Source organism: Erithacus rubecula, assembly GCF_903797595.1.
Source record: "Erithacus rubecula genome assembly, chromosome: 3".
NCBI lineage: Eukaryota > Metazoa > Chordata > Aves > Passeriformes > Muscicapidae > Erithacus > Erithacus rubecula.
Window position 1 is genome coordinate 50,280,627 of NC_136689.1, and position 16,630 is coordinate 50,297,256.

Sequence of the window (16,630 nt, forward strand, 5' to 3'; positions counted from 1 at the left end):
CCCCAGTTTGGTATCTTCTGGTTTTTGTCCAACATATTATGCTTGGAGAAGTAATTTGATCTAACTATATTATACGCATAGTCTGTATATAAGTTAGTAAACTATTATTGCATTAAAAACATTTAACATTTTTATTCATTTTGACAGCTCACTTTTGTTTATGTTTTTCTCCCATGTGTCAAGTTTCACATGTACATGCTATTGCAGGTTGATTTCAGTGGCAACTCTTGTAATTTTTCTTTACAATACCAGTTTTGCAAATACTTAAGGCCTCTATTTATTTAAAGTTAAAAGCCTGCAAACATATTTTCGCTTTAATTTCTTCACCGTGTTGGTATCCTTTCTTGGCCAACTGACTTTTGGGGAAAAAAGTGGAGCAGTTCTGAAGCTGATGAGAGATTTTTTTTGACTTTATTGGCCTGGCTCTGAAGTTAAGCAGCTTTTTGAAGAATACATAATAGTTTTAAGCTTGCAACCTTGAAAATATTTCTTTCTACATGTTAGCCTTTTTAGTCTGATTTTTATAATTTCTATAATTCTAAAAAGGAAAAATATCATACTGCTTCCTCATTTTTAGCCTTTAGTTTTGTGTAACTAGAAATTGGACATGTTGGTTAAAGTTTAACCTAAGTGACAAACTGATATTTGAGAATAAAATATACTAAAATTATTTCCATTAACAGACATGTACTCAGTATTTTTCTGAATCTTTACCACAGGAAAGTGCTTTTTGTGACAAAATTTGAAACCCATAGGTAAGGTTGTTGCCATGTGCAGAAGCTGTTTTCCAGAGGAGGAATAATATTGAGTAAGAGAAACGTTACTCAGAAAATCAGGATGAAAGATCACTTGTCAACAAGAGAGGAGAAGATTGTGATTCTGGTGGTTAAGGAGTTCTCCTAATCAAACTCTGCACTGTCTACTGCTATGTATTTTATTATTTCCTTTTATCTTCTGAAAAGATGCCATTTTACTTCTTTGATTTTTTTTTTTTTTTTTTTTGGGTTTGAACACTCTGATGACCTCTGTGATGACCATCTCCCCAGAGTTTCAGAAAGTCAATTTTAAGTGGCTAGATCTATGTAAGGCAGAAATTCTTTATGTTACGCATTTCTGTCTTGTGTTCCTATTCCTATGTAGAAACCCTCCAATTTCAAATGGACTGTGTCTGGTTTTGCCACAGTGAATATTGGCATAGTCTGAAATTAACAATTTAGCTGGAAAGAAAACCCTGGGGACATAATTTCAGAGTCTTAACTTATTCACTGGAGGATGCTGCTTCTCATACAAATTGCTACAAATCTCTGTACTTAGTGAGGCCAACTGTGAAATGAGAATAATAATGCTTATGCACCTTTATAAAGTGATTTCAAATCTACAAATGAAAATTTAAGTTCAAAGCATTATTATTAACCACATTTTCCAGATAGGGTAATGAAGAAGAGAGAAGTGTATCTCTTTTCTAAGTATCTTCTCTCCAAAGGCACTAACATGCTGACCAGGATGTACTGTTTGTGCCTCTCTGGATCTGATAAACAGCTGATAAGAGTATATTACAATTATGTGTAGTCCCCATAAATTATGCTTTTAGCTATTCAGCCATTATTTCCTCTGTATCTTGACTCAAATGTTGTTTAAAACATTAAAAAACTGCTCACCAGAATAGAAATCATTTAAGTTTCCTTAAGCACTTATCTTAAGAGGGTGCCTCTAGACTGACTATTACATGATCATCAGTTCTGTAAATTGAATTAATCTGTTAGTCCATGAAGCAGGTGGAGAAAGCCAAGGATTTCCTCATGCAATCATATTACAAAAGTCATTAGATTAAGAAATAGTAATAAATGTGATACTGTTTCTATCACCCTTGAAGGTTTAAGCCTTTAGGATTTGCATTTTTAATGGTAACTCCTTTGCTGCAAAGTCCAGAAAATCACCTTAAATGTATGAAAACTAATGATAAGGCTTTATGTGTGACTTTTTTCAAACTGAAAATGGCAATATTCAATTGATTTTAAAATCTGTCCAGTACTGTGAGGCTCAAGCCTTTGAAGCACAGTAATCAGTTATCTGTTAAATTTTAATTTCTGGCTGCAAGTACCAATATGACTCAGGTTGCATAAGGTTTTCTGACTCGGGTGCTCCCTGGAGCACTGATTTTGAAGAGGTTATGGTAGAAGAACCAAGCACTGTTAAAATGGAAATAAAAATGTGGTTCTTCTGAAATGGATAATGTAGCTTTAAGGTTTAAATCTAAGCCTGCCCTACAGTGCTGTTTTGGTGGATTTTTTTGACTTTGTCACTGTGTCTCAGGTGGGAAATGCTGATGATGTTTTCAAAGGGCAGTGCTTAAATGGTGAGCTCTTGATACATTTTTTGCTGTATCATTCTACTTGAAGCTGTGAGGATATATGAACAGCTGTGCACACTCAAAAGTCAGAGACTGTAGAAAAAAAGATATTAAAAGAAGCCGGAAAGAAAGGAAGTTTTCTGAAAACATTTTGGAGGATCACAAAGAGCTGTGGTGGATTTGGATGGAGTAGCAGTGTAAGAACTAGAATATGCTTTGAGGCCCACTTTAGTCAAATAAACCAAAAGACATCAAGATGGAATTACTTTATGATGGCCTTTATGTTCACTTCAGGAGAAGCAATAAAGTTATTTACAATACAATGTTGTATATAAGGAACTTAAATTACTTCTTAGTAATAAATACTGCTTGTTTAAAAAGAGATGTTTACTAAGGTAGTCTTTATACTTTTCTACAGTATAGATTTGTGGTTTTGAAATAGTTATGCCCCATAACTCTTAATTAAGCTTGACAGTTTTAGCATTGAAATTTAAGTAGTTGGTTGGAAGGACAGTCTGCAAACAAGAGCCTCTCTTAATGGTCCCAGAGCTTATGTTTGTTTACAGGCTTTACTGTATTGTGAGAAAGGGAAGAAAGTAACAGTTCTCTTTAATTATATATCATGTTCAGCATGTCAAAACAAGGGACTCTAAAAAGCACTAGTACTTACAATAAAAGCAGTTATCATAGACTAAACTTACCAAACTTTATTGATGTGACAGGTGTCTTATGGGAACAGTTTGTCATAACGATTTGGAGGGTCTGTTTGAGTAAGTAGTCTACTTACAGGCATGACCTACTCTTTTGTGAGCTGATCTTTGCTGGATATGGTGTCCTGTTCTGACAGACTACAGTAATACTGTCATGCCATTTACTTGTAAACGGCTTTGTCAATCTTGTTTAAAAGTTATGTCAATAATGAATAGCTCCCATTACAAAATTTTCAACATTAAGTAATTATTTTATACCCGTGGAAGAAGCATCAATATTCTGATAGTGTTCTCTTTTTCTTTCTTTATCACCCCATTGTTTTGATTCCAAGATGCAGCTGTTGGTTAGTTTCTGATTTAAGTAAGCTTTTTGTAGCTATTCAGTCCACAGAACTTTAATTTTAGGTCTTGTTTTTCTGCCAGATGCAGCACAATGACATATTACAGAATAAAATGTGAAGAGGAACTTCATCCAGGTTACATAAAAAATTCCTTACCTGACTGATAATGTAATGCAATTTTCATTGCCTTTGTGGTTTTTATCTTCATTTTTGTTTATTTAACCTTGTTTTCTCCAAGTGTAGATTTATCTATTTATAAAATATATCCAGGTAGGTCTTAAAAACGTTTTGTTAAAAAAAGAAGCCAGTAGTGGATGTAAATTTCTAGAATGTTCTAAAACAGGCAGCAAAACTAAGCTGCCTTCATCAGGTGAAAAAAAAGTCAAAACTCTAGAAATAATAAAATGTAGCTTGTGAAATCAGAAGACATAATTTTAGGAGTGAAATGTTTGTCAAGGTTGGGAAATAAAAGTAATTGTCTTTCCTTCCTATAAAAACTCTTTTTGTAGTATAAGAAATGGTTCCCCTCCTCACCATTTTTTTGCCAGAATCTTACTTCAGAGGCCCAAACACCCTCCCATAGCTTATGTGGGCTATTTTTACAACCACCTGGAAAGCCCCCTTTGCCTTTCTGAAGCTTCTGGATGGCACTCTGGACCTTGTATCAAATCCACTCCCTTCAAAGTACAGAGGAATCTACTTTGGAAAAACAAGACTGGAAAGGTGTTGTGGGCACAAATATCCTCTCTGGCATGCACCCCAAAGGAGTTTGAGGTGTTGCAGAACCAACTGTCTCAGCATGGATTTTCATGAAAGCATATGAGGTGAAATCTTGGGAGTCAATGGAAGTTTACTCATCACTCTGATCCATTATGTCTGAGAAGTAAATAATTAATGTTATGGGGGTCACAATTTGCTCAACTTTTTTAAACTCAGTGAACTTACTAAATATAAAATCCAACCATCTCCAAAGTCCATCGTAGCCTGGATGAATGCTTTGTGCTTTTAAATAAGTGTTTAATTAGCACACATGAGTTTAGGAAAGTAAAAGATTCTGTATTTCATTGGGATGGCTGAACAGAAGTAGGGGAAGAGAAGCTTGTAATTGTCCACACTGGAGTTTGGCCAGAAGCCATCTGTGATTTGTAATGTGTCTTATAAGATAAAGCTGAGAAGCAGAAAGGAACTTTTTGTTTTTTCATATTGACTCATTTGCTGAATGGAATGTGATCTTCCTACAGTCACATAATGCCTATTTTCCTCTTTCTGAAAATGAGACTTTACTGTGTGCCCTCACAACATTATACTGGAGTTTAGCTCCTGGGCTATTCAGTGGATACACACAGGACTTTTAATGATGGTATATTTGTCCTGAGCATGGTAGTGGGACTGTATATATAGGACAGAGGGAGAAACTGTATGCAAAGAGTACAATCCATCAGTGTAAATGTACTGGAGGAGGAATCAAGCTGAGTTTGGCAGTGGGAATACCATGAGAAGTGGGAAGAATGAAGCATCTAAAATCCTGCTCTCTTGGATTTGAACATTTTATGCTGTGTTGCACAAAGTTATTCCCTCCTTTTTTACCTGCTAGTGCCAAATCTTCTGAAGACAAAAAAAAACCAGTCTTCTTGCCTGAAAATTATCCTGCAAAACCAGAGGTTACACTTTTATTTGAAAACACATGAAATGTGCCCTGAAATGTCACACAGTAGGAAGGAGGCAAACATGGATATAATCCTGTAAAATTATGGTGAAGCAATTGGAGGATGTATTCAAAGTGGGAAAGAGAAGTTTGAATAAGCTGGAGCACAAACTGTGTTCAGGTCAGTGGACTGCAGAATCAGACTTTTACACGCTATTCCTGTTTAACTATTTTATGAAAAGAATTCCACAATATATTTAATTTTGTAGTAGGGAGGGAAGAATCTTCTCTAAGAATATTGTCATGTCTGGGGAGAAGAGTGCTGTCTGAATTTTCATGTGAATTCCCTCTGATTGAGAGGGAACCTGAACATGGGTCATCAGCCCCATGAGGGCACACACTAACTTTATCCATGCTGATAAAAGGCATAGCTCCTTCCCAGTTTTTAAAAATGAGACAGCTGAGATTGTGAAGCAGAATCTAATAGGTATGCTTCAAAAACAGCTACTTGAAACATGTGCTTCAAATGAGGTCAGTAGAGAAATGTCTCATTGGTAAATAGGGGTGATGTTTTGACATCAAAGGAGGCATCAGGTTCTGTCAGCCTTTTAAAGTGTAACTTGGTGCTAATAGAATTCAGACTTTTATGTGCATAGAAGATGTTCATGCCAGGAACTGAAGTGTCAGTGGAGTGCTTAGTAACAGCAAGCAGGGGTTTTAAATGTTGTGCAGTCAGGCACTTTTTTGTTCTTACTCTGTGGCCAGTACTCCAATATGTGAATCATTAACAGTTAATTAATCATATTAAATTTTTCTAATCCTGTAGGAAATATCTAAAGATATCTGTTGACCACAGAAATGGCATTGTACTGTTTGCTGAGGGGGCTGTGCTTCTTACCTATTTACTCAGTGAGACTACTGACATCTGCCTGCTCTGCCTTGTGATTCCTTGAAGTCACCTTGCCCTTGCTATGTGCAGATTGAGCTGGTGATATCGACTGCTGGGGGAGCTTGCATGCCTGGTTTTCTCTTTGGAAATAGAGACATCCCAGATAACAAGTATTGTTAGTATGATAACGTATTCAGATGGTGTTGATGTTGTGTTTTTAAAATGCATGGAGGGCATTATATTAGACCTGGCTATTACACAGTGAGAAAGTGAGCCCCTATCTGGTTTTCTTTTAAGGTTGGCACTTCCTTGAATAGTAATAGTTGTTTAGATTTTCTCGAGATTTGCTTTCATTTTCACTTTGATGCAGATTTAAGCTCCAATCTAGTGTTCTGTGCCTAGAAATTTTAAACAATAAAATCAATTTTACCATATCACTATCAATATTTTTATAGCAAGCCTTTATGTCTAGTTCTTGTCTCTTAAAGTCTTTCGACTGATATTGAACTTACAAGATGTAAAATGGGTGCTGTTTCAGATTATGACTTGCCTGTGGATAATGAAGCAAAGCATTTAGTATTTTTTGTAATGTAGTTGCAGTGAAATTAACGTAGTCTTATTAAAGTTTACCTGAAGTGTGAAAGTTGTGTCGGATTCTTCAACCTTGGGGACCGGTCTTCCCATTCTGCACAAAATTGTCTCTCCTCCTGCTATTGCAGTTCTTATTCATCTCTTCAGCCTCACTTAGCTATAGTTTCAATTCCACAAGATAAAACATATCTGAATAATATTGTAGACCTCTACTTGTCTGTGCCTATATCAGAAATCTTCCTTTTCAGGATTGTTGGACAATTTGAGTCCTATCTTATAAACTGGAAGAGTGTAAGTGAACAGGTGACAACACCTCAGCTAAATAAACCACTGGCTTTTCCAGTTAATTCTGACCTTTGCTGTGCTTGGGTGGAAATGAAAGTCCAATTTGCACAAAGTGCAGAATGATGGGTACAGTCTGGCCACATCTCTTGAGACAAGCAGCAAGGGTGTGAGGTAAATCAAACCAAAGGCCTTGCAGTGGCAAATGGTGCATCTGCCAGTGTGTGTCTTGAAAAGCCTGTTTTATGTTTTATATACATTACTGCCCCCCCCCAAAGTGACTGATTCCTGTGTTTAGTTTCAAATGAGAGTTGGTAATGGGACACAAGCATAATTTCTGTGTATATAATATAAATATTGTCAATGCCTTAATGAAGGGATGGGGCAACTGTCAGCCTGAAAATGATTTTTTGCTCAGATAAATATTGGCCTCAAAGGCCGTGAGATTTTAGAGGAGCAAGAAGTCAGCCATAGCTCAAAGTAGTCACAAGTTCCTTCGTTACAAGGCATTATATAATTTTCTAATCCAATGGGAAGTTGCCACAAAGCTTACTTTGTTTTTCTAGCCTATCACCTTAATTCTACCACACTGTGTATACTTTTATCTAATGAGCTACTACTACATGTACACACATATGCTTCTATTATAGCATCTAAACTCTCAGCTTACTCTATACAATTACATTACTACACTATAAAACCCTTGACCATCTTACCCAATAGAGTTTCTTACTTGCTTATCACATATTCTTACTTAGAGCTATAGAAACATAGGTTTGTAATTTTTCTGCTTTGTGTCTGTGTACTTTTATTTTTACATCAATCCAAGCTTCTTCCAAGGCTGCAAATCAAACCCTTCAGTATCTGTTGTAGTTTCTATCTTTCCATTTCCTACAAGTAAGAAGTGTGGTTATGATTTCTATTTAAATAGTCAGTTCTCATGATTCAGTTGAGTTCTGTGTTGCCTTAGAGAGTTGAATCCTGCCATCCTGCCATGAGGTTTCTTTGTGATGCTGGACAAGTTATCTAAAACTGAAGATTCACTACTGAGGATTGCACGACCTTATTCTGCTTGACCAGAGTGAGATGTTTGACACATACTGAGCAGAAGTCCCAAGCACTCAGAAATGCAGCTATAGACTGTAGGACCTAGTATGAAAAGACGTGCCCCATCACACGCTGAGATCAGAAATGCAGCTCTCACATTCTCCAGAGAGGCATCAGCATTAACTGATAAATTTCATTGCAAGGCATGACACCCTTCTAGGCACAGTGGTTGATGATGTGGGTATATTATCCCATGTGTATGGCCTTGTTTGTAATTTATTGTGAGAAATTAGTTGGTTTGAATTCATCCACGTAAATGCTTATAGAGGGTTCTCCAGAGGATAACACATTGCAGCTTTTAATAAGACTGCACAAATCCCCTTTTCTTCCTACTCTTCTTGCTGGAATTTGCCTGGAGAATTAAGAGCTGCAAAATATTTAAAAATCAATGGAATTTACATGAAAAAATGAACACTAAAATGCACTGACAGGAATAACAGTGGTTTTGCACAAAAATCAGTTGGGTATGCATATTTGATTTATTCATTCAGTAATTTTGAGAACGTATTTGTAAAGTCTGTGATCCTTTTGCATAATTTGTGCTGCTTTATTATTGGTATTGTCACTGTTATGAGGAAAATTAAATGGCTTGTTTGGAGGCTTGGGATTCAGTGTGGAAAAAAGCAGCTACACAATGTTTTATAAGCAGTGGCTATAATTAGTACAATAGTCTAAGCTTAACTATTTCTCTGAATTAAAGCTGGCAACTACCTTTTCAACAAGAGCACAGATAAAGTAGCTTTTACTAACTTGAAGTTTTTCCATTTTCAGAGTAGCAGTTTTTCAGGAGTTGTGCAACTTTTAAAATGTGAAATGTTTATATTTAAGAGTGTTGATTTGGTTTGCATAATGATCCTGTGAAATGATCCTTTTTTATATTTGTTGGTATCACAAGAGAACACTGAGTTTCCCAATGAAAGGAAGCGCCATTTGAGGGAAATCTTGGTTCAAGAAAGAACACAGCAGAATGAGGAGTGTTTTTGTATAAGGTGCAGTATTTGTTCCGTTCAAAATGAAATTTTAGCCTGAAAGATAACCTTAGAAAGTAGTATTTTAGGATTTTATGTGCTTTTCCAAGAATTTATAATGCAATAGATATAAGTTTTGAGTTAAATCCACCTCACACTTTCCCTAAATGATAGATAAAAGTGTCAGATTGGCTCTTAAGTATAAAAATCTAAAGTTTACAGCCAAATTGTGATGAGTATAAAATTGCAAAATTGTCATGTAAGTTAAACTGATCATGTGACATTATTGGTAAAGGCTCTGTTTAAAAAATATAAATAAAAATTCAAAAGTCAAAAGCCATGTGGTTATTGGCATATTTAGATTAGCATTTTACTGTGGATCAAGGATATAATTTTGAAACAATTTTCACAATCCTGCCTATTTGCTGTGGTTTGCTTTACATTGTGGGGTGGTTTTAGAATATATAAACTAATTTCCTTTTGAATAAAAATGTGCTGCAGGAGTGCACATAACACTCTCCTACTGTTAATGGGTCTACAAAATCCATTAGACTCAACCTGAAGTAGCCTCCCTCTCTCCCTTTCTCCCAAAACATGTGCAATGTGAATACACCTTCAGCAACAGTTTTGCTTTACAGAGTGATTTTATTCTGCCATGCTACTTGCTACTTGCTAGTGCTCATAGTGAGCTGCCAAAAACATGAATTGATAAAATCAGAATCTTGTCTTGTGAATCAGAAGTCAGCTTTCAAGAATGCTGTATCAGCAAGTAAATTAGGAATTGTATGTGTGTAGCAGGTAGGAAACTACAGGTGGGGTGTTTCAATGTCTAAGAAAGCAAAAAAAAAACAACCATGATGTCAAGCAGCCCTTTCAGGAAATGGGGAATGCTCCTTAGTCTGACAAACCCATTCTCCCACAGTTTCTGTCTAATCAATCATTTACTTCATTCCTGGTGGAGAGATTGCTCCATTTCAGTATGTTTGGGAAGTGAATGGTAGCTCTTGAACAAATCCCTGAATGAAATGGTCCACATCAATAATAAGAGTATCAGTTTTGGACTTAACACTTGAAGACAGGTGCGTACTTGGCAGAAAACTGGTATCATTTTGGACCTGATCTCCCAAACTGCTTTGTTTTAGCTTGAAAACCCACAGTGATGATGGTGATCTGTGGCAATAGCTGGATCAACTGTCACTGTGGTTTTGTTATGTTTCCTGGTTTCATGAACTGCTTTCTTTAGGGTTTATTGTGATAGGCTCACAGTAAATCTAACTTATCTGGAACCCATAGAATCACAATTTTGATGTTAATTCTTGTGTGGCTGAAGGGACTTCAGCTGCCCAAAGAGCTGCCTCTGCTGTCTTACCAGTTCTTTCTGGAATTGTGAAAAACAGCTTTGTCCCTTCCTACATACTCCAGCATTTAAGTGGGCAGTGACTGTTCATTTAAAATTGATCTGAGTGGTAGGAATTCTTTGAGTCAGTTATGGTACTTGAAACCAAATATTTTTTCTTTTTGTTTGTTTGTTTGTTTTGTATTGTTTTGTGGGGTTTTTATTTGGTTTGGTGTTTTTGTTTGGTTTTGCTGTCATGGTATATTTATATATATTCTGGTGTATCTGTAGACTGATGTGAATGCAGGAACATGAGCAGAAAGAAATTTTCAGTGAGATCATTCAGAATTTTATCTCTCAGAAACTGTTGGATGATTGGACCTCCACCTATATGATCAGGAATGTGTGTAACTGCAGAGTCTTTTCAATGGATCTTGGTTAGTATCTTGTGTATTTAGATATATTTCTAGCAGTACAGAAATTTTCTGGAAACTTATAACCAACTTCCAACTTTCAGCTCTGCCCCTATGCTACCTGTCTCTTTCTTACTTCTTCCTCTGAACTGAACCTGCTTCTTTGTTGATGTTTGATAGATCACTGGAAAAGAAAGGAATGGCTCCTCTTTCCTCTTCAGGCAAACAGTAAAACACAAATACCAAAAAAATAATCCAGACATTAAAAAAAAATCCCAAAACATTAATTGTTTAGTGGAAGCCACTTTCTGTGGCTGAAACTCTGAATTTGAACCATATGGATACTTTGTCAGCACCCTGAGACGTGCCTGCATCTTAGCACAGCATGTCGCCCCATTGTGTGTTACCATTTGCATCAAATATGAAAGTCTGGGAGGAGCAGTGATCCTTTCCAAAGGCCCTCTTGTTTGAAACATTGAAAGTTTTTTCCCCGTCTCAGAAAATTCAATACCAAGATTCTCACAGTATGCAGAAAAACTCCTAGTGACATCATTCTAACACCAAAAGGAAGCAAAGTGGTATATATTATTTTATTAGCTACCAGAGAAAAGGTCATCTTTAAAAATATATATGTGTTTTACATATGCTTTGTGACAGACATACAGCCTGAAGACTGGCACATGGCAAAGGGAAATCAATAAAAAATGCATAATGAGATTATAAATATTTATAAAATAGCAGGATGAACATGATATGACAGGGAGAAGCTAAGAAGGCTTTTAGAATAACAAATCTGTGCTCTAAAATATATTGGAATTTTTCTGAGTTACAAGGTGGCAAAAAGTCATTGCATCGGCAGTGCATAGGCTATCAGGGATGTTCACAACACTTTTGATAAAAGTCCTTTTCAAAGCAACCATGAGAAGTTTCATCAAAGAAGTTCAACTCAATAATTTTGGAAAGAAGAAAAGAAAACATTTTTCTGTAGGAATGAGCTGGTGATATGAGTATAGAAACTTGTAAGCATTAATGATTGATTAATTGATTGATGGATTTGTAAGTTAGGAAAGGTTTCCAACAGGAATAAAAGTGATCCAGCTTTATTCAAAGATTAGGAATTTTGGAAGTCTGCTAGAAGTTTTTTTAATTATATTTTTTCATAGAACTGCCTGTTCACATAGTTCTGCACATGTTCATAGTTACTCCATAAGTTATGCCTGTAAGTCTGCAAGGTTTATAAGCATCAAATAGAAAAACAAGATGAGGGAAGAATTTGGTTCCTTAAATGTAAGTAATCCTCCTTTCCTGTGGGCCTGTACTTCACAGGCCTTCCTGTGTGGCTAATTCTTCTACAGGAGGACTTTGTGGGGCTTGACTCCATTTGTTCTCTGCATTGATGTAAATATCAAGTATAAGCTGGAGGTTTTGTAGAGAGCAATTTATAATTTTCTGCTTTTGCTGCAGATGGTTGATTCTGCTCAGGCTGCAAGAGCTGAAAAAGTACATAATGAAAGAGAAAATGATACTAAAAATAGAAGAAACTATGCAAGAGAGGAACTTGTTCTGCCTTTAGCAAAAGGCTTATAAAAGTTTCTTCAGTGGAGATAGCCGTATCCGGGGACATTGCTACTGATTTCTTGCTTACAGAAACCTCTTTCCCATTAGTCTAAATAGAGTAATGGTTGGGTCAGGGTGCTAATTATCTTTGTGAAAAATAGATGGGCAGACAGTCCAGGAGATAGATGCATCCTAATTTGTTAAGGGCTTTTAGAGATAAATGGCCTTGAAGTAGATTTGTTTTCAAATAAATAGCCAGTAGAGTGCTCAGAGCAGTGGCACAGTGAGTTCTCATCAGTTTTTCTCAGAGTGATGAATGCTGTATATTCTGTCTGTTGACGTGGTCTTTGCCATCAGATGTCCCAATTTATTAATAGTTTTATGGCAATGGTTGGAAATTATTGCAGCCCAATTTTATTACTGTTTTATATCTACTGAGGACTGAGTCTCATGTGAAGCTTTATACTAATTCAGCAGGCATCATTAAAATATTGACATTTAGGCACATTTTCGCAGCATTAATCATAGTATTAATCATAGCATTTTATCATGCCTTAATTGTATGAAATGACTGGTTTGAAATGACTGGAGTGTTCTCTAAAAGCAGGTGAAACAATAATTTCCATTTGTCTACTTTTTCAACCTGTAACTGTACTTTAAAAAATAACTCTAAACACATGCACCCTCCCCCGTCCCCATCTCCTAACTGTATGTGCTGTGAGCATCTTCTTCTTGGCTTCTTTGCAACAACTGAACAGGTAAGACCCAGCAGCTCTTATGGGCCTCACTGAAAGCTCTTGGAAGTGTCATCTCTGAAAATCAGCCTCTGAAATCTCAGTGTGGACACCCTACAGCCAGGCCTTGGCCTCAAAAATGTACCCTAATATATATATAACAAGATTATTCCTGAAAAAAACCCTGAAATCTATGGCTGTTTTCATAAGCTAAAATAGCTTAAGGGTTTAAAACAGGCACAGAAATGCCTTTTGTGATTCACCAGGAGGAAGATGCTTAAAGCACCTGTGTCTGCTTGTATTATCATACCAGTAACAGAACCTGTGATATTTGCTGTCTCCTTTCAATGGAGGGCATCACTAGATGATTCTGTTTAATACAAGGAGTTGGCAGGCTTTCTCACTTAACAATCATTAGGAGATCTGCTGCTGAGGTCCCATTTTGTGAGGCAGCTGGAAATTGGTACTTAGTTTGAATGTATTGTTTTCTACCTTTCTCTTAAAGTTCAAGGACAAGGCAAAATTGTTCAGACTGCACAAAGAAAAAACTTTTTCTCACTTTCCTTTGTTTACTTGGTCTTTTCACCTCTCCATTTGTTCCCTATGAAGATTTATTCCCCTATATATACATGAATTAAATGGAAGAGGGGACGATGTCAGCAAAGGTGGAAGCAGAAGACTTGAGGGAAGGTATTTGAAAAAACCAGGCAGAAGATAGCTATGATAATCATGTACACTTTTTACTGGTGTAAAAATCATCTAGGTCTTAGTTAATGTTTCTCTTGATCCTTATGAAGGAGGACAATGCTGTTGCTTCCGTTTTAGGAAAGTGAGGCATCTAATGGGTCAGTGGGGAGGGAAGCCCTAAATCACTCAAAGGGAAAGGTACAGAAGATGCAGAATAGTGGTAACCCAGTGTGCTAACCTTCACTTCGTTCTCCTAATCACACATTTAGTTAATTATGTTAAAGACTGCCCCTCCCAACTCCCATCTCTAGATGTTCTTTGAACTTCAGCACATTGAGCAGCTGTATTTTCCTTGGTAATATGATATGGCTTAGGCCACAGGCTTCTACTGGAGCCTTTCTGCCTCCTGCTATACTAGATCTTCTCAAAAGACTTTCTAGTGATAGAGGTTTTCTTTTTTCAATTACAGTGGGTTCACATGACCAAATAATATTCATTAACTTCATTGCCTAAGGATATCAAGCTCCAAGGAAAGCTTGTATTCCTATATGATTGGCAAGATAATTAGGAAGTGAAATAATGCAAATCCCACTGCAGGCAGCCATCAATGATTTACATATTTACTCTTTGAATTCAAAGTATGTTATATCATACATTCTTTTTTTTTCTTTTAAGGCTTTTCTAATTGTAGGTTTAATATCGACCTTCGCCATGCACGTTTTGCAGGGGCAGGAGGCTTTATGAGCTCAGTTAAATTGGGCTGGTAAATCCACTGAGATTTTTAGTCTCCAGTATCACCTAGATAACATAGGCTAAAGTACACTTTTGCTTTTACTAGCTTTTGATTTTAAGCTCATGGGTCATGGCCTTTCATTCTTTATTTGTAAAATATCTATAACAATTAGAGCTTCTACATAATATGAAAACACAGGCACAGAAGCCACTGATGGCAGCAAGAGTTCTGCATCCTGCAGGAGGATAGAATATTTGATGTAGTCAGAGACATCTTTCTATGGAGTCTCCTCCAGTCTTCCCCATTAGCAGATACTATGGTAAACTCATGTCAGTAATTGCTACATCCAGGCAGCAGTACTAAGTGGGAGATTAAATGGGAAAGCTGTATAGATGTTGGGTCCTGTTGAGGATGGCCTTCATAAGTAAAAGTCTCTTATACATTAAACATTTAGCAAAACCCCACCAAGTAAAAGGTATGTTATGAAGTTCTGAGAGTTTCTCAATCTGACAGTGGTAAAACCTGAGAAGCAAGGAAATTAGTGGAGTTATTCTTGATATGGTTGGACTAAAAGTAATCTGGCTGAAATGAAATAAAAAGGACAAAAAAATCAATATTCTTGCTAATGAGAACCAACATTTGTCTTACAGGGAACCTGAAGTTTTGCCTTCTGATTCTGAACCAGCCTTTCAACAAAGGTCATTTTCATTGTCTGTGGAGCAGAGGTAATAATAACTTACATACATCTTCATTTGCTTATTTTCTTAGCTGTTACCCAGCAAATGTACTTCATGTCTGTTGAATTGCAACGTGGAGATTTCCTCTTTACCAGAGCAATTTCTGGTGAGAGTGTGAATTGGCAGAGTATGTCCCTTGTTGCTGAATGCAGCAAATGAGCTGATTATGCAAATTCTGCATCCCTGCATTGCACACGTCAGTGGGAACTTTGTGCACTGATCTGTGTAAGACAAGCTTTTCAGAGGCTTTTTAGGAATGATCATTGTTTTGCTGACAAAGTGTAGCAGATCAATGGTGCATTTAAGAGTCTGGAAGTGAGCATTTTTTTAAAGGTCATCATTGAAATGTGTTAAATTTAATCAAAATAAAATGAACCGTGTAGGTATTAAGTTGTGAAAGCGGTGGGGAATTTGCACGCTTGTCAAAAATATGCAAATCAGATTTCACTACCCCTTTGTTAAATATGCACAGTGCTAATCATCTCTGGTATGATAGCTTCAGAATTACTGACATTTTGTGAAGATATGTAAATCTTTACAAGCTTGGAGCTATTAATCCCTCCTTGGAGCTTGGAGCTATTAATTCCAGGAACGTCATCCTTCAGAAGCTTTCTGAAAAGCCATAGGAACTGTCTCTAACTTATTCCCAGAACAGGAACCTTGCAGAGAGATTCCTCTTAACTGACTGGATCAGATAGAGCTATTTGGTTGCACCATAGGCATAAGGACTGGCAGGGGGTAGCTGTACAGTTAAAAGGAATTGAAATAAGGGATGAAGTGAGCAGGATGTATTCATAGCACTTAATTCCAATAAACCCAAATTAGGTACCCATATAGCCAGAGGAGTGATAAAAGAAAGGAAGAGATACGTACAAGATGATTCAAAACAGCTGAGCAAGTGCTGTGCCCCAAACAAACTCTCTTTCATTTGCATAATCAGCAAGAAAGTAACAAGCGCTCCATGGAAGGGCTGTCCAGTTATTTTATAGATGTGAATCTACATTTTTTTTCATTTCAAAAGATACACTGGAATACCTGCTTTGTACTAAATAGGGAAGGAAACAAGGTGAAGCATTTGAGCTTATTTCTTTGTCCCACCTTTCCTGTTTCCAGGATTGAGGTTAAAAAAAAAAAGAGGCAGTAAACCAGACATGAACAGTTTCTGAAAGGGGTATTTAGTGTCTTATGTTACTTTTGTGCTGTATTTTGTTATCAGACTTTTTTTTTTGTCTGTCTTTCAAAATTTTAAATCTTCCTCATTTGATCAAACCTTGGGGCATAGAGTGCTTCTTACTGTAACATTAATGAGCCTTTAAACTGTAATGCTTCTGTAAAGGGTTGAAATAAGAAGCTGAATAAAATCAAGTAGGCCAAAGACTATCTTATTTAAAGCTGCCTCAATGGGCTCCTGTTCTCTGAGCATAACTGTGTTGAAAGTGATCACTGGTGCTGTAAATAGTTTTCCAAAGAGTTTGTGAGAGGAGCAGAAGTCCTAATTAAGCTACTAAGTCTTTTGCTGGTAGATTACTTTAAGAAATAGGTGGATGTTT

General features: G+C 36.6%; 1 protein-coding gene across 3 annotated transcripts in view; it reads left to right on the forward strand.

Annotated features, from left to right (window-relative positions):
• TPK1 (thiamin pyrophosphokinase 1) overlaps window positions 1-16,630 on the forward strand; it is a 305,416-nt gene that overhangs the window by 41,253 nt on the left and 247,533 nt on the right. For 2 of the 3 annotated variants that reach the window (XM_079300661.1, XM_079300659.1), the window contains exon 2: window positions 14,994-15,068. The exons of the other annotated variant lie outside the window; for it this stretch is intronic. In XM_079300661.1, the coding sequence (XP_079156787.1) occupies window positions 14,994-15,068 (75 nt within the window). The remainder of the gene's footprint in view (window positions 1-14,993; window positions 15,069-16,630) is intronic. 3 annotated transcript variants of the gene reach the window in all.